The following is a 19,549-nucleotide window of genomic DNA, read 5'->3' as shown; positions in this document are numbered from 1 at the left end:
ACTTTCTATTGGTGATTTTATACAGAAACTATGTTATAATAAAATATTTAATTTACGTAGTATTAAAATCGAATATTTCCCACTCTCTAGAGGAAGGAGAAATACCATTTCAAGTGAAAGACAACCAAATTAATAAGCAAGTAAAAAATAATAAAAAGCGGCAGTCTATATCTCACTGTCCTTTTTCTGTGGCTCTGCCAAAACCATAAGAACATAAGAGATGAATTTCTGTTGTACTACATTAGAATTAATAAAATTTGATAAATAACTAATTTAACTCTTAATGTTAAGCATTTGTAGTGCTTGTTTGTTTTTGGTACCTATGTGAATGTAGTATGGATAATTTTTAGGCTCGTACCCTAAAATTGGTCTTTCCATACATGTACTTTATATCTCTTCCCTTTGAAATAAGAGAAGTATTACCTTATTGCAAGTAAAGGGAATGATGATTCATCGAAAAGACGACAGCTGAAGTGAAAACTAGTTGTAAAACAAAGTCTCTGTTGCAAACAACACATAAGTACCCCTCATAGTAGTCATCCAAAAAGCTTCCCGAAACAGTTCGCAAAAAAGCGCCAGTATTTTTTTTAGCACTAACTAATACTAAAAGCGTTTCTGTCACATACTGACTTTCTCCTGATTATCTTCTAGAGATCCATTAAACTTACATATAGTACGTACAAACATGCTCTGTGTATACGAGATTTTACAAGACACTTAATTTCCTACATTTGATAATATAATTAGGTAGTGTGGATCTATAAGTATTTAGGTATTATAACTAATAAAGTCAAGGCCGTTTAAATTCTAACAAATCCGTATACTTCGAAGACTGTTGAACTGGGTTAATATACTCAAAAATAAACACTCAGTGTGCGTGAAGACCTTGGACATACTATATTCTCTATGCGCCTATGTCAGGTGGCACCGTCGAGTGAGAGAAATTGTCCCTCGCTAAGATCGCCAGAATGCATGTAGCCTAATAGTAAAATTTAAAAAAAAGTTAGTAAGAGTGGATTGATCAAATAAATCAGTGATACAAATGTGTGTTATGTCAGTATACAGTAATAAATTTAGTTTGGTGTCGTCATGTGTACTACAAGATCAGAAACAATAAAAACATGAATTGCAACTGTGATAACACAGTAAATATAAATGCATATACATGCTTGCACTTGCGTGGAGCTCGATAAACACAAGTACTGCTTACATTTATCTATTTCTCACAACACAGTGTTCAATAAAAGCAAATACTAATGACAGGTTAGGTTCACTCTTACACATTTATATTACGTTTCCGTGGACTACTTCTGTCCTTAAAGCTGTACACAAGTGCAAACATGTAAATGCACTCAAATATGCTGTGTTATCACAGTCGCAATCCATGTTTTTATTTTTTCCAATTTTGTAGTACACGTAATAACACCAAACAAAATTTATTACTGCACAATAACATAATACACACTCAAATCACTGGTTCATTTGGTCAATTATTTTTAATAACTTTTTTTTTAATTTATTAAAAAGTTTTTCTATAAGGCTCCATGCATTCTGGCGATCTGAGTGAGGAACAATTTCTGTCACTCGACGGTGCCACCTGATATAGGTGCATAGCGAATAAACTTATGCAGTAGAATCTCATTAACCTGAAATTCTTGCGTACTTGAAATACATTTTTTTTCCTTGAAAAACTTTCGTTAACTCGAAAAAATCCTATGTAAAATGATATTCTCGTTGACTTGAATTTCGTTTTGACCGAAAAAATCTCTTTTTGCATAATATTCCGTCTAAAAGCCTGTATAATTCGCAGTAACCAGCCGCAAGCACCCTGTAACGAAAAATGACAATATAAATAATGTGAAGTATGAACATCAGTATATTTATGTACAAGAAACCGTTAGTACTGATAACTTGATTATCGTACTGGCAAGTCCTCAAAGAGAGTTGATGTGTTTAAGCATTCTTTAAAAAGTAAGTTATCAAAGCTGTTAAGTGTAACGTGAAAAGCAAAAAAGATAGCAAAGGAATCTTATGTTCCTAGTAGTACATTGTCGACTATTTTAAAAAATAAACATGAAATTTCGGAAAAATTTCAAAATAGTCACCGATCACGCAAAAGAAAAAGAGAAGCTTATGGATTTTACACAGATTCTGACATTATTGATAGTGTTCAAAATGAAATTGACAAGAGCTCTGATGCCGACATGACGGAGGCAGACGATTGCGAGAAGAGCGTCGTTAACAATGATGCTTAAAGTGCACTTAGTACTTAAAGCACGTATTTAGAAAGCTCGGAAGAAATGGATGATAGTATTTTTAATTTCAAACAGTATTAGCAATGTGCTTGATATGTAGTTTACAAAATCTAAGTATCAAAAAAAGTAACTGATTATTCTTACAGTAATGATTAAATCGCAATAAATACAAAAACTTAACTTTACGTGTAATGAATAACACGAAAAATATTTCATTTAGCCTTTTTATCTCGAATTATTCCTGAACTCAAATGACTTGCTTACTTCAAAAATTTGTCAGTCCCTTCAAATTTGATTTAACAAGATTCCACTGCAACATTTAAAGCTTCAAAAATTGAAGCCGACTTCTTATATTTCTAAGCAGCAAACCCAGTTTTTCGAGACAAAAAGATTAACCTTTGTTCAAATATACATCAAATAAGTAATTTAGTGTATCACAAAGAAGATTTTTGAGTTATTGCTGAATGGCACCATCACGTTACATATCACGAAAAAATCCTATGTGATGAAATTGTCACAACTTTGAAATGAGAGGTGGCAAGAGCAAGTTTATTGGCTTGGCCAAAATAATCAATGTTTTATTCGCTCATCATGTTCAACTAGACAAACAAAAATATGAAACAAACGAAAAAAATTCTTACTACAGCAAACAATCATGAACTTGTATAACTAGAGCGTAAAAAAACATTTGATGATGCACCACCACTGATATTCTAGTTTATTCTTTAGCTAATAATTAAATTACTAAATATAAAGTTACTTATAATCTACTATTAGGTGATACACGATTGTATCTTTTTTCTTGTTAGGAATCTACACAACAGTTTGTAGTGTTGATATTATTTGGGCATTGAGTACAAAGGCTCGACTTGATGTAGTAATGCCTTTTTTTTGAATTTGCATTACTGCTAAAGTACACATTTTATCAAAAATATTCTTATTTTTTGACAGTATTTTAGTATCATTTAGAATAATGATTATAAAATCCAATTAAATTGGTAGCTTTTTCTGTAATAATTTTAAAATGTTTTTTTTTGTTATGTTATAAAACACAACATTCCACTATATTCCACTTATATGTTCCACTATTTTTGGCATACCATATTGGATCCATCATTAGGAGTTTTATAACTTTAAATCAGTATCTGTTTTTAATAAGCTATCTCCACAGATACAATTACCTTAAAAATTTTTTTTCGATTGTTACGTGTGTATTTCAAACCGCTAGAATGGTAATCGCCAAATATTACACAGACTGCAGCTGTTATACTTGGTCTGTTATTTCAATTTTTAATAACCGCCTCTCAAGTTTTAAGAGTAATGATAATAAGCCTGAAATAAGCTAAAGTAAGTTTAACTTGAGGGCAATAACAAATGGGTAGCGTTTGAGTACCAGATGATGAAAAAGCCTAATACATCTTAGTTCATACTGCTTTATAATCAGATAATACATTTCCTCGAGGTCTGACTGATACCAATGTGATGTAATTTATCTCTTTCCGTTTTTTTTTTTTTTTTTTTTTTTTTTTTTTTTTTAATATTAAATTCTTCGCTGTTTTTTTTCTTTCTTTTCTTTAAATTTTTTGTTAACATCGGCATCAGGGGTCGATTTAAGCTGAAACCCCTTGCTGTCTATACCTTTTTTTTGCTTATTAATATGACTATGGCACAAAGTACAACCCTGAGTGCCCGAAAGGCGCTTTTGTTGTATGTTGGTGCCCGAGTCGCGTATAATGTTTTTCTTACCGAGAGCGCAAAGTTCAATTTTGCGCTCGTGGGCATACTTTGCGCCCAGTAAATTACCTGAGACCTTACAGCAAAAAATACTTTTCTGCCCGTGGGCCCAAAGTGATAACAAGGGCTCAATGTGTAACTCGAGGGTGCCAAGCAGCAGCATGGCAAAAAAATTGTTTTATTTTATTGTAAGGGGCACGTAAATATTCTATTCTGATAACGCAAACGAAAAAGTTTTGGATACTAAAATTTTAGGGTAGTACAGAATAAATCCATTATTTGCACGTTTTTCTTTTCAAGCATAGGTTAAAGTACCGCCTTCAAAAACATTTACAATGACCATAATATATTTCCAATACTGTTGCCTTTATAACATTACAAAAAATTTTTAAGTACTTCCACTCCTGAAAAACTCACGAATTATTATTTGTTAAAGTAGTGTACTACTTACTATATACTAAGAAATTAATGCACCTAACTTAATTGAAAAACTGACATTGTTAATTTTTTGTATTTGGCGAATACATTGCTCCGTGCTACTGCCATGTAGTGGCGCCATTTTCTTACGGCGTCACTGACAGGCGCGCGACCCAGCAATCCCTGGCTTACTTTCGGGCCTAATAAGAGTTTGACGAGGAATGACATGTGTGTGTGTAGGAAGCTATCGATAGTTGCTGTTGTCGAAATCTACGTCTGACCTTCAATGCTGGATCTCCAAGAAAATGCATTTTCATCTGCTGACAAACTGACAAATTATCTATTACTTAACCGACAAAATGTTGTTTACTGAAATGTAAACGTTATGATGTAACCCGAGAAAATAATTCACTGTTATCTTATGCAGTAAATATGAATTTATTAATTATTTGGATCATTTTATTCAGAGCAAAACACTTTTATTTCTTATTTGTAATTATGATTACTTAGTAATTGGCATCCACCATGTAACAGATTCGTAAAATTGTTTCAGGTGTAACACATTGGTTACCAGCTGCAAAAAATTTGCAATATTTCCATTGTTGGGAAGATGTTCCGGAAGAGTTAAAAACACAAATTCGTCCAAAAATGTTTCCTCCAGCAAAAAAAGATTCTGCAAAATATAACTTGGATAAATGGTATGGAAATATAAATTTCACTAAAATTTCGTAAAATTATTGTGGTCATGCTAAAAAAATGTAATATCAAACACTTGTGTAATTGTGAGAATTAAAGCCCAACTATTATTAAAAAAAAACTTTGTGCAAACAAACTAATTTTTCCGCAAATGGACCATACTTTAAATTATTAGCTAGAAGTTCTTCTGAAAAATGATTGAAACTTAATGCATAACACACAGTTTAAAACTTGAATATTAATTTTATCGCAAAAATTTTACATTTAAACCAAAAGGTAGTCAGGAGTATAAATCCACTAAATAATATTTAATTTCTACTTATAAGATGATCGTTGATACATTATTTCTTTGGTTGATAAAAAATATCTTTCCTAGAAGTAATTAATAATATCACTATTTTTTTCAAGTTAATATTCTTAGACAATAACATGTCTCCATCGAACTTTTTTTTTTATAAATATTAATATTATTATTTTGGTATAAAGATTTTTAATATTACTGATAATGTCTAGATGTTCACCTATATTTATATCATCAGGTAGTTCGTGGTTTACTTGATCACGTAAATTGCTATTTTTCTTAAACTATTCTATACATTGCTGTTTTTGTGATGCACTGAAAAATAAGTGTATCCATTAAGCTGTCAAGTGCTGCTACAACGGCAGTGCTGGCACATGCAGTATCCGTACAGTTAAAACAGACCAAATACACATGATTTTTTGGCAGGTGTGACGTCAGTAAAGGCAAAACAAGAGACTGTATTTCTTCGAACCAAACATCACTTTTGCCTGTATAAGTACGTACTTGATTGCTAATCCAATGTTATTTTAATTTTTTCTAAAAAATGGACTTAGATGTTAAAAATAAACTGATTTTATTAAACTAATAATAGCTTAGCAAGTGTTATAAAGATAAGCACCATGAGTCAAACTATATAACAGGTGATAACAAAGTTAGTTATACTTCGTAAAATTTTTGCAAAGACAGTTATTAATTAAAACTGTTTTCAGCATGTAAACACCAAAATATGGACTCTTTTTTTTCTAATAAATAAACTAAATAAGTGTAGATTCCAAAAAACTTTTATCGTAAAATATCAATTATGGATAAATGTATGCTTGCCTGATTTTATAATCTTGAACTCATGATCAAGTAATCTCATATCAATAATTCCAGGCCAAAACTAAACACTTTTTAATTGTGATCCTACTGTCTCTTCATGTTTCAGTATTAAAATTGATTATATGAATGTCAAAATAGTAAAGTGAAAACACTATGATTTTTTTTAAGTACGTGGCACTTGTTGAGTTCTTTAGATAGCCTTCAGAATATCTTTGTTCAAGTGATTTTCAATTACGTAATAATCGTCTTTTCCGTGATTTTGAATGATTTTTTTTTTTTTTTTTTTTTTTTTTTAATGAATTTTAAAGAAAAAAACGTTTCTTTCACATTCTGCTCAATATATATATATATATATGTATATCTTCTTTTGCAAGTTAGGTTCGTACTTCATAGTAACAATGTTAAGGCCCAGTAGAAGTCAGTAGGCGTTATTCATTATCGTCAAAAAGCTTTTATTATGTTGTGTTGTTTGTTGTAATATTAATAAACGCACAAAATTTTAGCAAGATTGGTTTTCAAAGTTTTGAAAAAATAATGATTTATCTTTTTTCAACCCGATTTGCAGGTCTTTTCTTTTATAGAAAGAAATTATACCAAACCAAGCAACAAAATTTAAAAATTCATGTAAAATTCATATCCTGTTGGAATTTCCAAAAAATTATAGTGTCACCTGGTTTTGTAATGCTTTTTAGAGCTATACTAACTTGTGACAGATGTATGAAATTGTATAACTTTATGAAATTTTTGATCCAGATTTTTATTTTTTATGTAACTTAGTTGCGCTTTTGAAAATATTTGCGACCTTCTGAAGCGAAGATAATTTTTTTAAATTTTATTTTTGTACCATTTTCATTAACTTTTTCGGCTGAAACTTGCATAGTAGGCTGAACGTTGCATTTTGTAGTTAAAGATTAATAGTTTTATTTCAAAATATGAACGTTCTGTTAACGGCTGGTTGGTGACTGAAATAAAATGAAAAAGTCACATCCTAAGATGCGGCCTAAGCTGTATGATGTATTTGATGGTGTAGTTGTTAAATCAGGAGTTCTTCGGAGGTTGCACTGAAGGGCCGCTTCTATTTCTTATTTACGTTAATGATATTGAGGATGTTATACATGGATCACAAATTCTTTGGTTTGCTGATGACATGAAATTGTATAAATGTATATACAAAGACTCTGATTGTCAAATATTGTAGCATGATCTTGATGAGCTTGTTAATTGGAGCAAGGCTAATGATCTCAGAGCCTATGTAAAGAAAAGTGCTGTGATTTCGTTCTCTAGGTCTAGGGAGGTCGTACTTCATGGTAAAAATGCTTGTAAACAAATCACTTAGCTCATTTTCATAAAAAAATATTACTTTAAAGTGATCAACCATTTTTCTTAATGTCATTTCGGTATTACTATTATAACGGTAATAGTAATATTACTATTACGGTACTACTATTATAACTCACTTTAAGCCTTGAATTTACAGCTTTGGAATGAGAGGTGTTATAAGCTTTATATCTTGAAAAGGAGCCGAGTTATGAGCGAAAAGGATTTGAAAACCGCCAATCTTCAAATTTTTTTCACTAAATTTGCAATATCTGTGGCTCTAATCAACGTTTTTTAAAAATTCTTGGTCTGGCATATTTCTGGTGAGATAAGTTTTCAACTGTTTAGTTTTTATATTCAAACACACTTTCTACTAATTTCGATCGCGTTATAAACATTTAAATTGTTAATAACAGTTTTTTAAATAATTTTACGAAAAAAATGAGTTTTCTGCGGGCAAAATTACATCGAATATGCTTACTCGTTTTAGTGAAAGTCAATCGGCTACAAAAACACCCCTAGCTGCCGTACTAGTAGGTCAGGCACCCTTTCCGCATCATTGCTCCGGGGTTTCCGAGCGGCTGCGTTCAAAATGAAAAACGCGCATCAAAATTAACAATATTTCATGAACAACGTAAGATAAATTGATAAATCTTTTCTTAACATGGGGTAGCTTTTAATGATATTAATAATGATTTCAGTTATTAGTAATTATTGCAAAATCATTTATTTATAACAATAAAACTTCTTTTTTTTCTAACACAGTTTGAAACATTAAACGTGCATACAATTGTGGTAAGTCACTATGCAAATTATTTTAGTTGTTATTATTATTATTACTATTATTATTAGTATAATTTTTATTATTATTGTGGTTTCTCAATAACTACATACATCATTGTTAATCATTACTCATTATACAGGTTTTCTAATTATTCATATAAAGTTATAAATATGTGCAATCTTATTATTATTAAAAGCTACCCCATGTTGAAAAAAAATCATCAATTAATCTTACTTTGTTCCCGAGATATCGTTTGTTTTGATGCGTGTTTTCATTTTGATCGTAGCCCGTTTGAAAATCCCGGGGCCATGATGTGGAGAGAAGGTGTGGCCTACAGCGGTGCCTTGCCACAACGCCGCACCTACTAAAAATGGCTGTTTTTTAACATGGATTTTTTGCGTACTTCCGAAATGTCGAACGGAATAGCGTTTTGGTAGGTTGTAGATAAACTCTCGACGAGTACAGTGCTGTTTGAAAAATGGCAATATGTTGGAAAACCAGCCACGTCCAACTTTTTTGGGACAGGAACATTTTTTGCTTCTTGCAGCGGTTTGCCAAAAGTTAACAACTGATCTTCTTAAAATTTGACGTGGATGTAAGGGACATAAAATTTACCTGGTTTTTCAATTTTTAAACCTTCATATTTAAAGGAACGCGAGTTCTAGATTTTTCAAAAAATGGTTCAACGTAGTACTTTTTTGAAAGTTGCATAAAACGGCTAGACCAATTTTATCTTACTGAAGCTCTTTTCCTTCGTCTTAAAATTGCATTTTTTTCACCCATATAACTTTTCTGTCCGACTCTCCAGTTTTTTTCAAGATACGAAAAACCATTTTAAGCCATTGTTACCATTTTCTTAGGCCGTTAGCTGACACGATTAAAAGTTTAAAACTATTTAGATTTATTCTAAAACCGCTTAACTACCACCCAAATTTTTTTCTTGATAAAAGCAGTTTCCTAAGAATGATCATGCTTTTTTGTTAAATCCACCTACTAAAAGCAATCTTTATGAAAAAGCTGTTGATTTAAAATTAACGTTTATAGTGTTTTAAACAGATTTTTATTATTTTAAATTTAACTTACTTCTGTAACTGCTGGTCACCCTCTGCTATCGCGTATGCAGTCGCAAAATCTTCTATTACCTTCAAAGTGTCTAATCTAATTGTGTTTACTTTTTAGTGCTATGTTTAAGAAGTGTCAAACTACTTATAAGACCTAAGTGTTGAAGAAGGGAAAAGATTTTAAAGAACATAAAATAAAATAATTAAGAAAGTACACAAAAATAATGATATCAGATGCCGAACGGCTATGTCTTTGAGGCTAAGGGATAGCGGGGCGTATAACTAGTAGTTAGAGGAATTGTATTTAAGTTGTTTAGACTCAAAAGTCTTGCGAAAATCAATGAATACGCACGCGTGCACACACATACTCACATACATGCTAAAATTAAACCGTTTTTACCGTTGATTTAACATTTTTAACTTTTTCCGTAAACCCCCCACAGTCCCTCTAGCCTTTTCATAGCTCCTTTACAGCACTCCTACACCATTTTTTATGTTTTCTCAAAGCCCCCACACCATTTTTTTTGTTGTGCCACAGCTCTCCACAACCTCTCTACAGCTCCCACACTATTTTTCTATATACATACCGATGGCCTGGACGAAGAAAAGCTTATCTCAGATTTCTCCATGTTATTTTAAATAGCAAAATCTGAGCTAAGCGTTTCTTCGTCCGGGCCGTCGATATATATATATATATATATATATATATATATATATATAAATGGTTTTTTTTGCATTTGTATTTATTTATTTCTATGCATAGATTTACATCTTTTTACATACCTCTACCCTCCACACGACATGCCGCGCGCTTACAATTTTCGCTCTTAAATCTAGTATTATTTTATCTTCCTCATGTACACCAATTTTCCTTTTTTACAAGCACATTATCCTCTAGCTTCACAAATTCTCATTATTCGTTTAAATTATTCCTAAACTCCTAAACGCGTCCTCTCCTTTATTCAAAATAATTACCCCCCCCCCTTTATCTTCAGCGCTTGATCTGGCCACTTTCTCGAATTCTATTACATACTTGCAAATTACCTCAACCGGATCCCCTTCCAATAGTCTGACCAATCTTTGTCTAATTGCCTCCTCCGATCCTTTTAATTCTACTTCCTCTACTGCTCCAGTCCACTCTATATTAATTTTTTTCCTCGCTATCTGACAATGAAAGATATGCTGAATACTTCCCTCCCTTCTCTTGCATATCCTGCATGTGCTACCTAAAAATCCCTTCATGCCTGCTTTACCTACACTCCCGCATCTGAGCCCCGTCCATTGTTCTTTAACGTTTTCCCCCCACACCTTCTTTTCCCAATAATCTTCTGTTCCTTATTTTTGTTTATTACATCTATAAAAATCACAATATTCCGATCTCTCCATCCTTCTTCAATCTAGCTGCACTTCCTGGTCTTCTTTTATTTTAAGCCCATCTGTCATTTTCTTTTTCAAATCCCACTTTTTAAGTGTATCAAACATCCCATTGAACCCTACTCCATCACCTACTTCTTTAAAAGTTTCCGCTACCAGTCTTCCCCAACTTGAAGCATTTTCGTTTCCAAGTCCCCTTATCTCCTCCTACAAGCAAATTTTTGGCCATATATTGTCTTTCATCCCCGCTATTTTTATCAAATAGTCCCCTGCCCTCCTCCTTATTTTAATTTCCAAACTTTTCCTATTTGCTTCCCTTCTCCAAATATACGCCGGAGTATTTTCATTTAGCCCCAATGCCATCTTTACAAACTTTCCCTGCACTTTCTCAATCTGCTCCCACCTTTTCCACCTCCATATTTCAACTTCGTATAAGCAACCGGCCTACACTATTGTGTCTAATAGATAAAGTGTTCAATATTAAGGTCCTAAGATTTAAGCTTACGCGTTTGATTAAATCTAGCAATCAGTCACACTAGTACGCCAAGTTTCCAGACAATAATCGCAATGCGCCGCGTCTCTTTAGTTAGTCAATAGCTTTGTAAAGTAAGCAGCAACTTGCTCTTTAGATGTAGCTGCGCGATGTAATAGCCAGTTCGTACTCGGTCGTTGAGCAAGGTGCACGCACCTTTGCATGAGCACACACATACGCCTCTTTTCAAAGTTTTACACGCGCATCTTAACGATCACTTCTCGATTACTTCTATTACTTCTCGTTTCGATTTTTCCAAATCTTTACCTCAGAAAAGTAAAGTGTTTGTATCAAAATTATTAATTTGGTGTTTCTGTTCAATAAATACGTTTAAGAGTGTTCAATACAAAATCAGCCTTATTTACTTGACATAGAAACACACTCCCGCTCCGATACTCAACAAAAATTCTTCCCTTTAAACTACCTAATTTTGCTCTTTTCCATACCCCCCAAACCGCGTTTATTGCTATATATAAATGTATTACAATCACATACATAGATATTTTTAATAAACATCTATTCTCAGGGTTTGCGTACGAAATGCCTATATGACAAGAATAATTTTCTTGAAGAAATTTGTTACATCATATAACTATTAAATTATTTTTAGAGACTTCTGATTTGCTTACTGTTTACAAACACGTCTTATATTTATGTATAAATAATTAAATGTTTATTTATGTAATAATATTAATATGTAACATTTAAAATCGTAATAACTCAATAATCCAAAAGTTGTTTTAATTAATTAATAAGTATAAAGTTCTTGGTGCATTCAACTTTTTTTTTACTATATTTGTGTTACTATTAACATTCATTAAGAAACAATGTAACATTTATTCTTCAGTAACATGTATTTATATGACATGATAAAAATGACGTATACAAATAAAAACGTCACTTACTTTTTTAATAATATTAACTGTGGAAGTATTGCTTAGTTTTAAAAAGTTAAGAAAACAACACGGTTAATCAAGCTGTATCATAGCTACAGAGACGAAATTAAATATACATATATATATTTGCGTGCCAACCCCCCAAGAATATTTAAAACTTGAAAATTTAATAACAACATACAATTTGAATTTAATATTTACAAAATGAGGAACTTGTTAAATAAATAATCAATTATTGCTCAGTTTGCTCACTTTTTTTAATGATGTTTCTTATATTCCAGTATACTAAAAATATACATACAACATAGAGTTTTGTATCACAATATTTCATTAAATGAAAAGTACAACTTATATTTAGAGTTAAAGTATTCAGAGATAGAAATTTTATTCGAAAAGCTTTTTTGTAAAAGAAAAATTAACATGTCTGTATCATCGTACAAAGCAAAATATTTATTAATCAATATTTATTATTATTAGAACATAGCAGTGAAATAGTATTAAGCACAATAAATTAAAGTGTTTAATTTTTATACTTTTGAAATCGGCGATTGAAAATATACGACGACTTTTGTCATTATAGAATTTCTAGTAAGAAACTAAAGGCAGTCTCCTTCTTAAATTTCGTAAGATTGACCGAAATTCAAAAATTTTCAAGGTGAATGTCAAAAATATAATATGCATAAAAAATTTCGTAATGTGAGCATTTTCATATTTTTTTAATGTAAGAAATGTATGTTTTAATACATCAGTTTTTTTTACGCTTTAACTTGTTAAAATTCTAATTTTCAAGATGCATTCTACATTGTGACGTACAGTATCTAGAACCTTTGTAAGTTCGCGCCCAAGACTCACCTCTCACGGCGCATGAGCAGTGGATACAGAGTATGATGATCACCTTTCGGTGGCGGGCCCGAGCGTTATCAGCTCTCCCACGCTCTCTCTCTCCGATCAGCCTTCGAACCTAACGCCACGCACGCGACTGATCTCGCTTTGAGACTCTAATAAACGAACATATACTTTCTTCCACGTGTATTCAATCCCCTTACACCCCGAAACTCCACAATTCCCACGTAACAGGAGGTTGTAGATAACCTGACCCCCAATTTTTGGCGCTCGACGTGTGGCGAGTTGTGTACGACAAAGTGATAGAAAATTTTTTTTTGCTTTCTTTCGTCGTCAAAAAGCACCCACAGTGCAGTGTAAGTGGAAATAAAAAGAATCATCGTGAAAAGAAAAGTGAAATTAAAAAAAAATAATTTAAAAGAAGAAACAGTGAACAATAACAAGAGAAGAAAAAATACAGTGTTAAGAAGACACACGCGGCGAGACACGTGAAAAACAAGCAGGTGTCAAATACCAGCGTGGGCGCACAGCAGCCATCCAGAAGGCCGGCACCGTCAGGAAATAAGACAAGGGAGAGCCAAAACACGAAACTACACTACACCACGCACCCTCTGGTAGCAATATTTTTCTTTGGACACTTTGTTTACGGACATGGAAATGCTTTGGATCGTACTACTTACAATACTGTCCAGGTAGATAAAATTTATATAAATGGTAAATAATATTGCTGCTGGGCGATAAGTTTTATCAAATAGGCCCATAACAAACAAATACAACCAAACAAACAAAAAAAAACAACCAAGCAAAATAAAACCAAATGCAGTCGGGAAAAATTGATAACGTTGTAGGTGGGGCGGTGGACCGCTTAGCAGACGGGGAGGTCGTAACAGACGACGGTTTATGGTTACAATTTTGCCACGATCCCGAAGCGGTCAAAGAGTTAGAAAAGTCGAACAAAAAAACAAAAGACTTAATTGGAAAAATTTTTAAGGGCATGAAAACGGTTGTGCTAAGAGATAAGAAAAAAGAGGGCCCTAAGCAAATAATTGGAGGAAACGAAGCCTCAGAATCATATATAGAGCCCCTGCGTAGTGATGACAGTGGAGAGGAAGGGGATGAGTCAGATAGGGGGCCCGCTAGGAATCAGCTTGGCAATTGGAGAAGGGAGACAGAGTTGCTCCGGAGATGGCCAGAAAGGGAGGGGGGAGAAAATGAAAGAGAATTCCACAACAGAGATAGAAGGAAAGCTAGACCAATGTGGGAGTTCGAGAATTTTAAAAATAACCAGGAGAGGTGGGAGCAAACAACAGGTGGATCTACACACAGATCGCCGCATCACCGGGAGTATGAGAGGAATATAAATTACTCGATTAAAGAATTGAGCACAATAATCCCCACAATACCAATATTTACAGGGGACCCAATAAATCTAACGGCGTTCACAAGGGTAGTAAGGGCAATAGGCTGGCAGGTGGACGACAGAGGCGTCCTATATTTTTTGGCAACGCTATCCAGCAGGCTAAAAGGTCGAGTGGCAGCACATTTAAACGATAGAATCACACAGTTTGAGTCTATTGAAGAATTTCTCGAGGAGGTTACGGAAAGGTACGGGGCCATCAGTAGCACAGAGACAGTTATGGCAAAAATTAGGTCGGAACGACAAAAGGATAGGGAATCTGTAGAAGAATACTCAGATCGCATGCAAAAGTTGTTTAACAGGGCAATGGAGCTTCAAGAAGCAAACCTTGAAGTTTCTGAAATGTTAAGGCAGAAATTTAAGAAAAATATTTAAAAAGAAGTAGTGACCCAATGTATATTGGGCCTTAATTCCCCGTACAACCACGAAGTTTCAATGCATAGGCCCATAACGCTAACAAAGGCCATAACATTGGCATTGAAAGTCGAGGATATGATGGCTACGAAATCACATCGAGTAGACAGCAATAAATATGAGAGAAGGAAGACGAGGTAAACATGTGTAACTATTGTGGCCGAATTGGGCACAAAGCAGAAGAGTGTCGTTCATTGTGGCACGACATAGAAAAGGGGCTGCTAGTGAAGTAAGGTCGCGGTGAGAAGACCAGAGCATCGTACAATACAAGGTACCAGGACAGGGGTGAAGAAAGAAGAAGTGCAAGATCATATAATGATACCGGAAGAAGACCCGGAGACTACAGACATAATAATATGGCTCAAGCAGAGAATAAATACAACTACGGCAGATATGGGAGAGATTCTGAAAAAGGGTATGTTTATCGAGAAAATAATAACAATAACAATAGTAATAACAAATATTATGAGCCGAATGGTAGAAATTACGGCCTAAGAGGCAGCGGTAGGGATGATAGCCGAAATAATTATGATTGGAAAAGTAACGAGCGTTATGAGCCTAGACACACAAACGGGACACAAGACGCAAGGGAGGCTGAACCTAGACGGGGTGATTTCTCTAGTGAACAGTAGCCGAATTTTTAGAACGATGCTCAAAGTACTTCCCCAACATCGAGCATCGGGAAAAAGTGGCTACGTATTTTAAAGGACCAAAAGTAAACGATGTAAAAATTGGAGAGAAAGAAAAAAAACCCATACAGTTGGAGGTGTGGGGAAAGAAGATAAACGAAAACAAAATCAATACTCGTCAACAAATTGAACCAAATTTCAAAAAAAATCTAAAAGCTAAAAATATATCGATGGGAAAAGAGGACAAGAAAGAATTCACGACGGTACTAATGACTATGCAGCAGTAGGACGCAGACCGCCATCAGTAACGCTGGAGAGTGAAGATTTCAAAAATGAAAGATCAGATTTCTATGCTGACACGGGTGCTGAGATCTCGATACTTAAAGAAGATTATATAAAAGAAAATTCGCCATTGGATGAGAATGTAAAAGTAAAAATAATTGGAGTAACTCATGGAGAACGTGAAACAAAAGGCACGGTGGACACAATGATCCATGGTATGAAGTGCACTTTCCATGTAGTCCCGCAGGATTTTCCGATCGAAGTAGACGGATTCTTTGGATGGGATATGTTTAAAAAATACAATGGTGAGGTGAGCGCAAAAACAAATACACTTAGCCTAGGTGGTGTGAAAACCCTACTGAAGACGGCAGATTATTTCGAGATAGCAGCGAGATCCAGGCAGGTTATATATGCAAGAGTCAAAAAAGAATTCGGAAAGATTCAAGTTGGATTGGTGCCACTTCAAGATGTGGAAGAACATGTGCATTTTAGAGACTTTTACGGCACTTATAATAAAGGTACAATATATGCGGAATGCGTGAATTTTTCAAACAAAAAAAGGAGAATTACAGTACCGGAAGTGGATCTGATAGAGTACGAAGAAGTGAAGAAAATGGAAATAACTGGCAACGTGGGGGACGGCGCCAGAGAAAAAGAGACTGCATTTGTAGGCTTGCCCGAGGAAGTCAAATTGGAAGAAAAAGAAATAGAAAAAAAAACAGATTAAGATATAAAAGCGTAGATGGAGATAAAGAAATCGACACGTACGCGAAGAAAGACTGTGATATAAAAAGTTTCGAAGAAAAAATTGAAAAAATTATGACACTGATCGAAACTGAGGGCTGTAACGAAAAAGAGTTACAGCACGTAAGAAAATTAATATCGATGAATCCGTTTGTGTTTGGGTTGGACGGAGAACCGTTAAAAACAACTCATTTAATTAAACACAAAATAGAGACTACAACAAATAAGCCAGTAGTGGTCAGAAGATATAGATACCCGCCCGCGGTCAAGGAAAACATCAGGAGAGAATTTCAAAAATTGATGGATTTAGATATAATAGAACCGTCAACGTCCCCATACAACTTGAATATATGGATAGTGCCTAAACCGCCAGGACAAAACGGCGAGAAAAGGTGGCGACTGGTCACAGATTTTAAACAGCTGAACGAAATAACTGTTGGAAGCTGTTACCCACCACCCTTTCAAAGCGACATATTGGAGCACTTAGCGGCCGCTAAGTACATCACAGTAGTTGATTTGAAGAGTGTATTCCACCAGATTAAAATTTAAGAAGAGGACGCGCATAAAACTGCATTCTCGGGACCCGACGGGCACTATCAATATAAACGTATGCCAATGGGGTGCTCAGAGTCACCAAATACATTCCTGAGGGCGATAACGTTAGCTCTAGCCGATCTACAAGGGCGAGAAATTGAAGTATACATGGATGACATCATGGTGTTCGCAGCAACTATCGAAGAACATGAAAAAACGCTTTAAAAAATTGATAGAAAGACTGGCAAAAGCAAACATGACCATAGAGCCAAAAAAATGTCAATTTTTGAAGAAAGAAGCAAAAGTCCTTGGTCACGTGGTTGGAAATGGTAAGATAAAGACGGACCCGAAGAAGATCGAAGCCGCAAAAGAATATCCAAGACCGACAAATACAAGGAAAATTAAGCAGTTTCTTGGATTCGCGGGATATTACAGGAAATTCATAAAAGATTATGCAAAGAGGCCTTTAAAAAACTAGTGGATGTGCTATGTTCGGAACGTGTATTAACAGCACTGGACTTAAGTAAACCGTTCATTGTTACAACAGATGCGTCGGATTATGCCATCGGGGCAATCCTTAGTCAGGGAGAGATAGGTAAGGATAGACCATGTGAATATGGGTCACGGTGCCTCAAGGGTAGTGAACTTAGATATCCAACGTATGATAAGGAGTTGCTAGCAGTAGTTTTTGCAAAGGAACAGTTTAGACCTTATCTGTATGGCAGGAAGTTCACGGTGGTTACGGATCACGAGCCGTTGAAACATTTTAACACGTCCAAAAAACCCGACATTCGGTTCAACAGATTAAAGGCAGAATTGCGTGGTTACGATTTCGATATAATTTATCGCCCAGGTATCTCAAACAACGCACCAGATGCTTTTTCAAGAAATCCAGTCGTAAAAGAGGGCGAAAAGAACCCAGAACTACCGCGAATAGAACTGTATCAAATGGCAGATGAACAAGAGAAGGAAGAGGGTGTAGTAAGTGATGGCCCACCAGCGCGTATGTTCAAAATTAGGGCAAAATCAAAAATACGGATCGACGGTAAGTTGGAGAAGGTAGTAGTGGAATCAGACTCAGATTCATCACATAAAAAACCCAGGAAGAAAAAGACTGAAGTGGAATTGTGTTCGGAAGAAGAAGTTGAGGAAAAACAACAAACTGAAGAGAAAATCTTATCGCAGGGGCCACTAAAGAATAAATTAGAGCACATGAAGAAAGAGAAGGGCTGGATAAAAGGGGTACAAAAAACGAGCACACCTTATGTCGTCATAGACCACCAAACAAGGCAAAAGCAAAGGAAGAAAAGACAAAGGCAGCTCGACACTCTAAACAGAATTAGACAGAATTTTTCTGTCACTCCTGTAAAAAACACACAGACTGAAGAAAATATAATAGTGAATTGGGAAAAAAGACCAGAAATTAAACACAATAATTTGGAGGAAGTTGAAATAGGCTTGAACGGATCAGAGCATGGGAAAGAGATAGACGACAGTAGGGAGAGAAGCTCAAAAAGTCGTAGCACTTCGGAGGATCGAACGTCCGGGGAAGAAAAAAAAACAGAAAATCCACGACGAGAAAGGCAAAAAGAGTCTAACTATTTTGCAAAAAAGGATCCAAAAAAACTTAACGACCTTACCAGCATGTTACAAAAAAAGACAGATAGACTCAAAAAAAAAGTTTTTGTCGACATCAGAGAAAGAGAGGTAGAGGGAAAACCAGGAGTCAGAATAGATGTATAGGAGGTAGAAGATAGCAGCAGGGATTCAAGTAAAAAAGGTGATCGAAACAAAGAAAAAGAGGGAACCGTAAGTACGGAGGATAAAAGTGAGGAAGAGAAAAGTGAAGGCAAGACCAGCAGCGAAGGAGCAAATCTTTTGTGGGATAATCAGGGAGAAAGGCTATCCTTAAATCATGGTGAGACGTCTGGGGCGTTCGATAATTTGAATGATGAAGAATCAAGCAAAAACAACCAATTGATTTCAAACGATGCACTTAATGAGCAAAAACGTGGATCAGACGGAAATTGTGCAGAGCCATGGAAAGAGTGGGATTTATTAGATGTAAAGGGCGATGGTGATTGCTTGTTTTATAGTCTTATTGTATTGTTCGATCTGGACTTAACAGCAAAGCAGCTAAGAAAAATTTTACTGCATTCTGAACATATTAAAAACTGCGTCGACCCGGAAAACACTAAGAGAATTTTGAGGAAGGATTACGAGTTTGGGGATGGAAAGTGCATTTTTGTCTTTTCTCAGGAGTTCAAAAAGAACATCTGTGTGCACTACGTAAATGGAGATGGACCTTCAATGTGTCATCACTACACAGGAATAAAAGGAGATGAATATGAGCACATGCGGTATGAGCCGGAGCACTATCAGGCGCTCTGCGAAAAAGGACAAAAACGCTATAAATCAATGGATGAATTATACAAAAATTCAAGTGATGAAGACAGTAAGATAGTACGAGGGGCGAGACGAGCAACATTGAGGAAAA

General features: G+C 34.7%; 1 protein-coding gene across 1 annotated transcript in view; it reads left to right on the top strand.

Moving 5' to 3' along the window:
- Nsun2 (tRNA (cytosine(34)-C(5))-methyltransferase Nsun2) overlaps positions 1 to 19,549 on the top strand; it is a 410,807-nt gene that overhangs the window by 242,149 nt on the left and 149,109 nt on the right. Inside the window, exon 7 of the mRNA XM_089596349.1 lies at positions 4,960 to 5,104. Coding sequence (XP_089452475.1) covers positions 4,960 to 5,104 — 145 coding nt within the window. The remainder of the gene's footprint in view (positions 1 to 4,959; positions 5,105 to 19,549) is intronic.

Source organism: Copidosoma floridanum, unplaced genomic scaffold, assembly GCF_036245765.1.
Source record: "Copidosoma floridanum isolate Cflo_tuat_1 unplaced genomic scaffold, Cflo_Japanese_pri ptg000030l, whole genome shotgun sequence".
Taxonomy (NCBI): Eukaryota; Metazoa; Arthropoda; class Insecta; order Hymenoptera; family Encyrtidae; genus Copidosoma; species Copidosoma floridanum.
The sequence above is the reverse complement of the archived record's forward strand: the minus strand, read 5'-3'. Positions and strand labels throughout refer to the sequence as shown.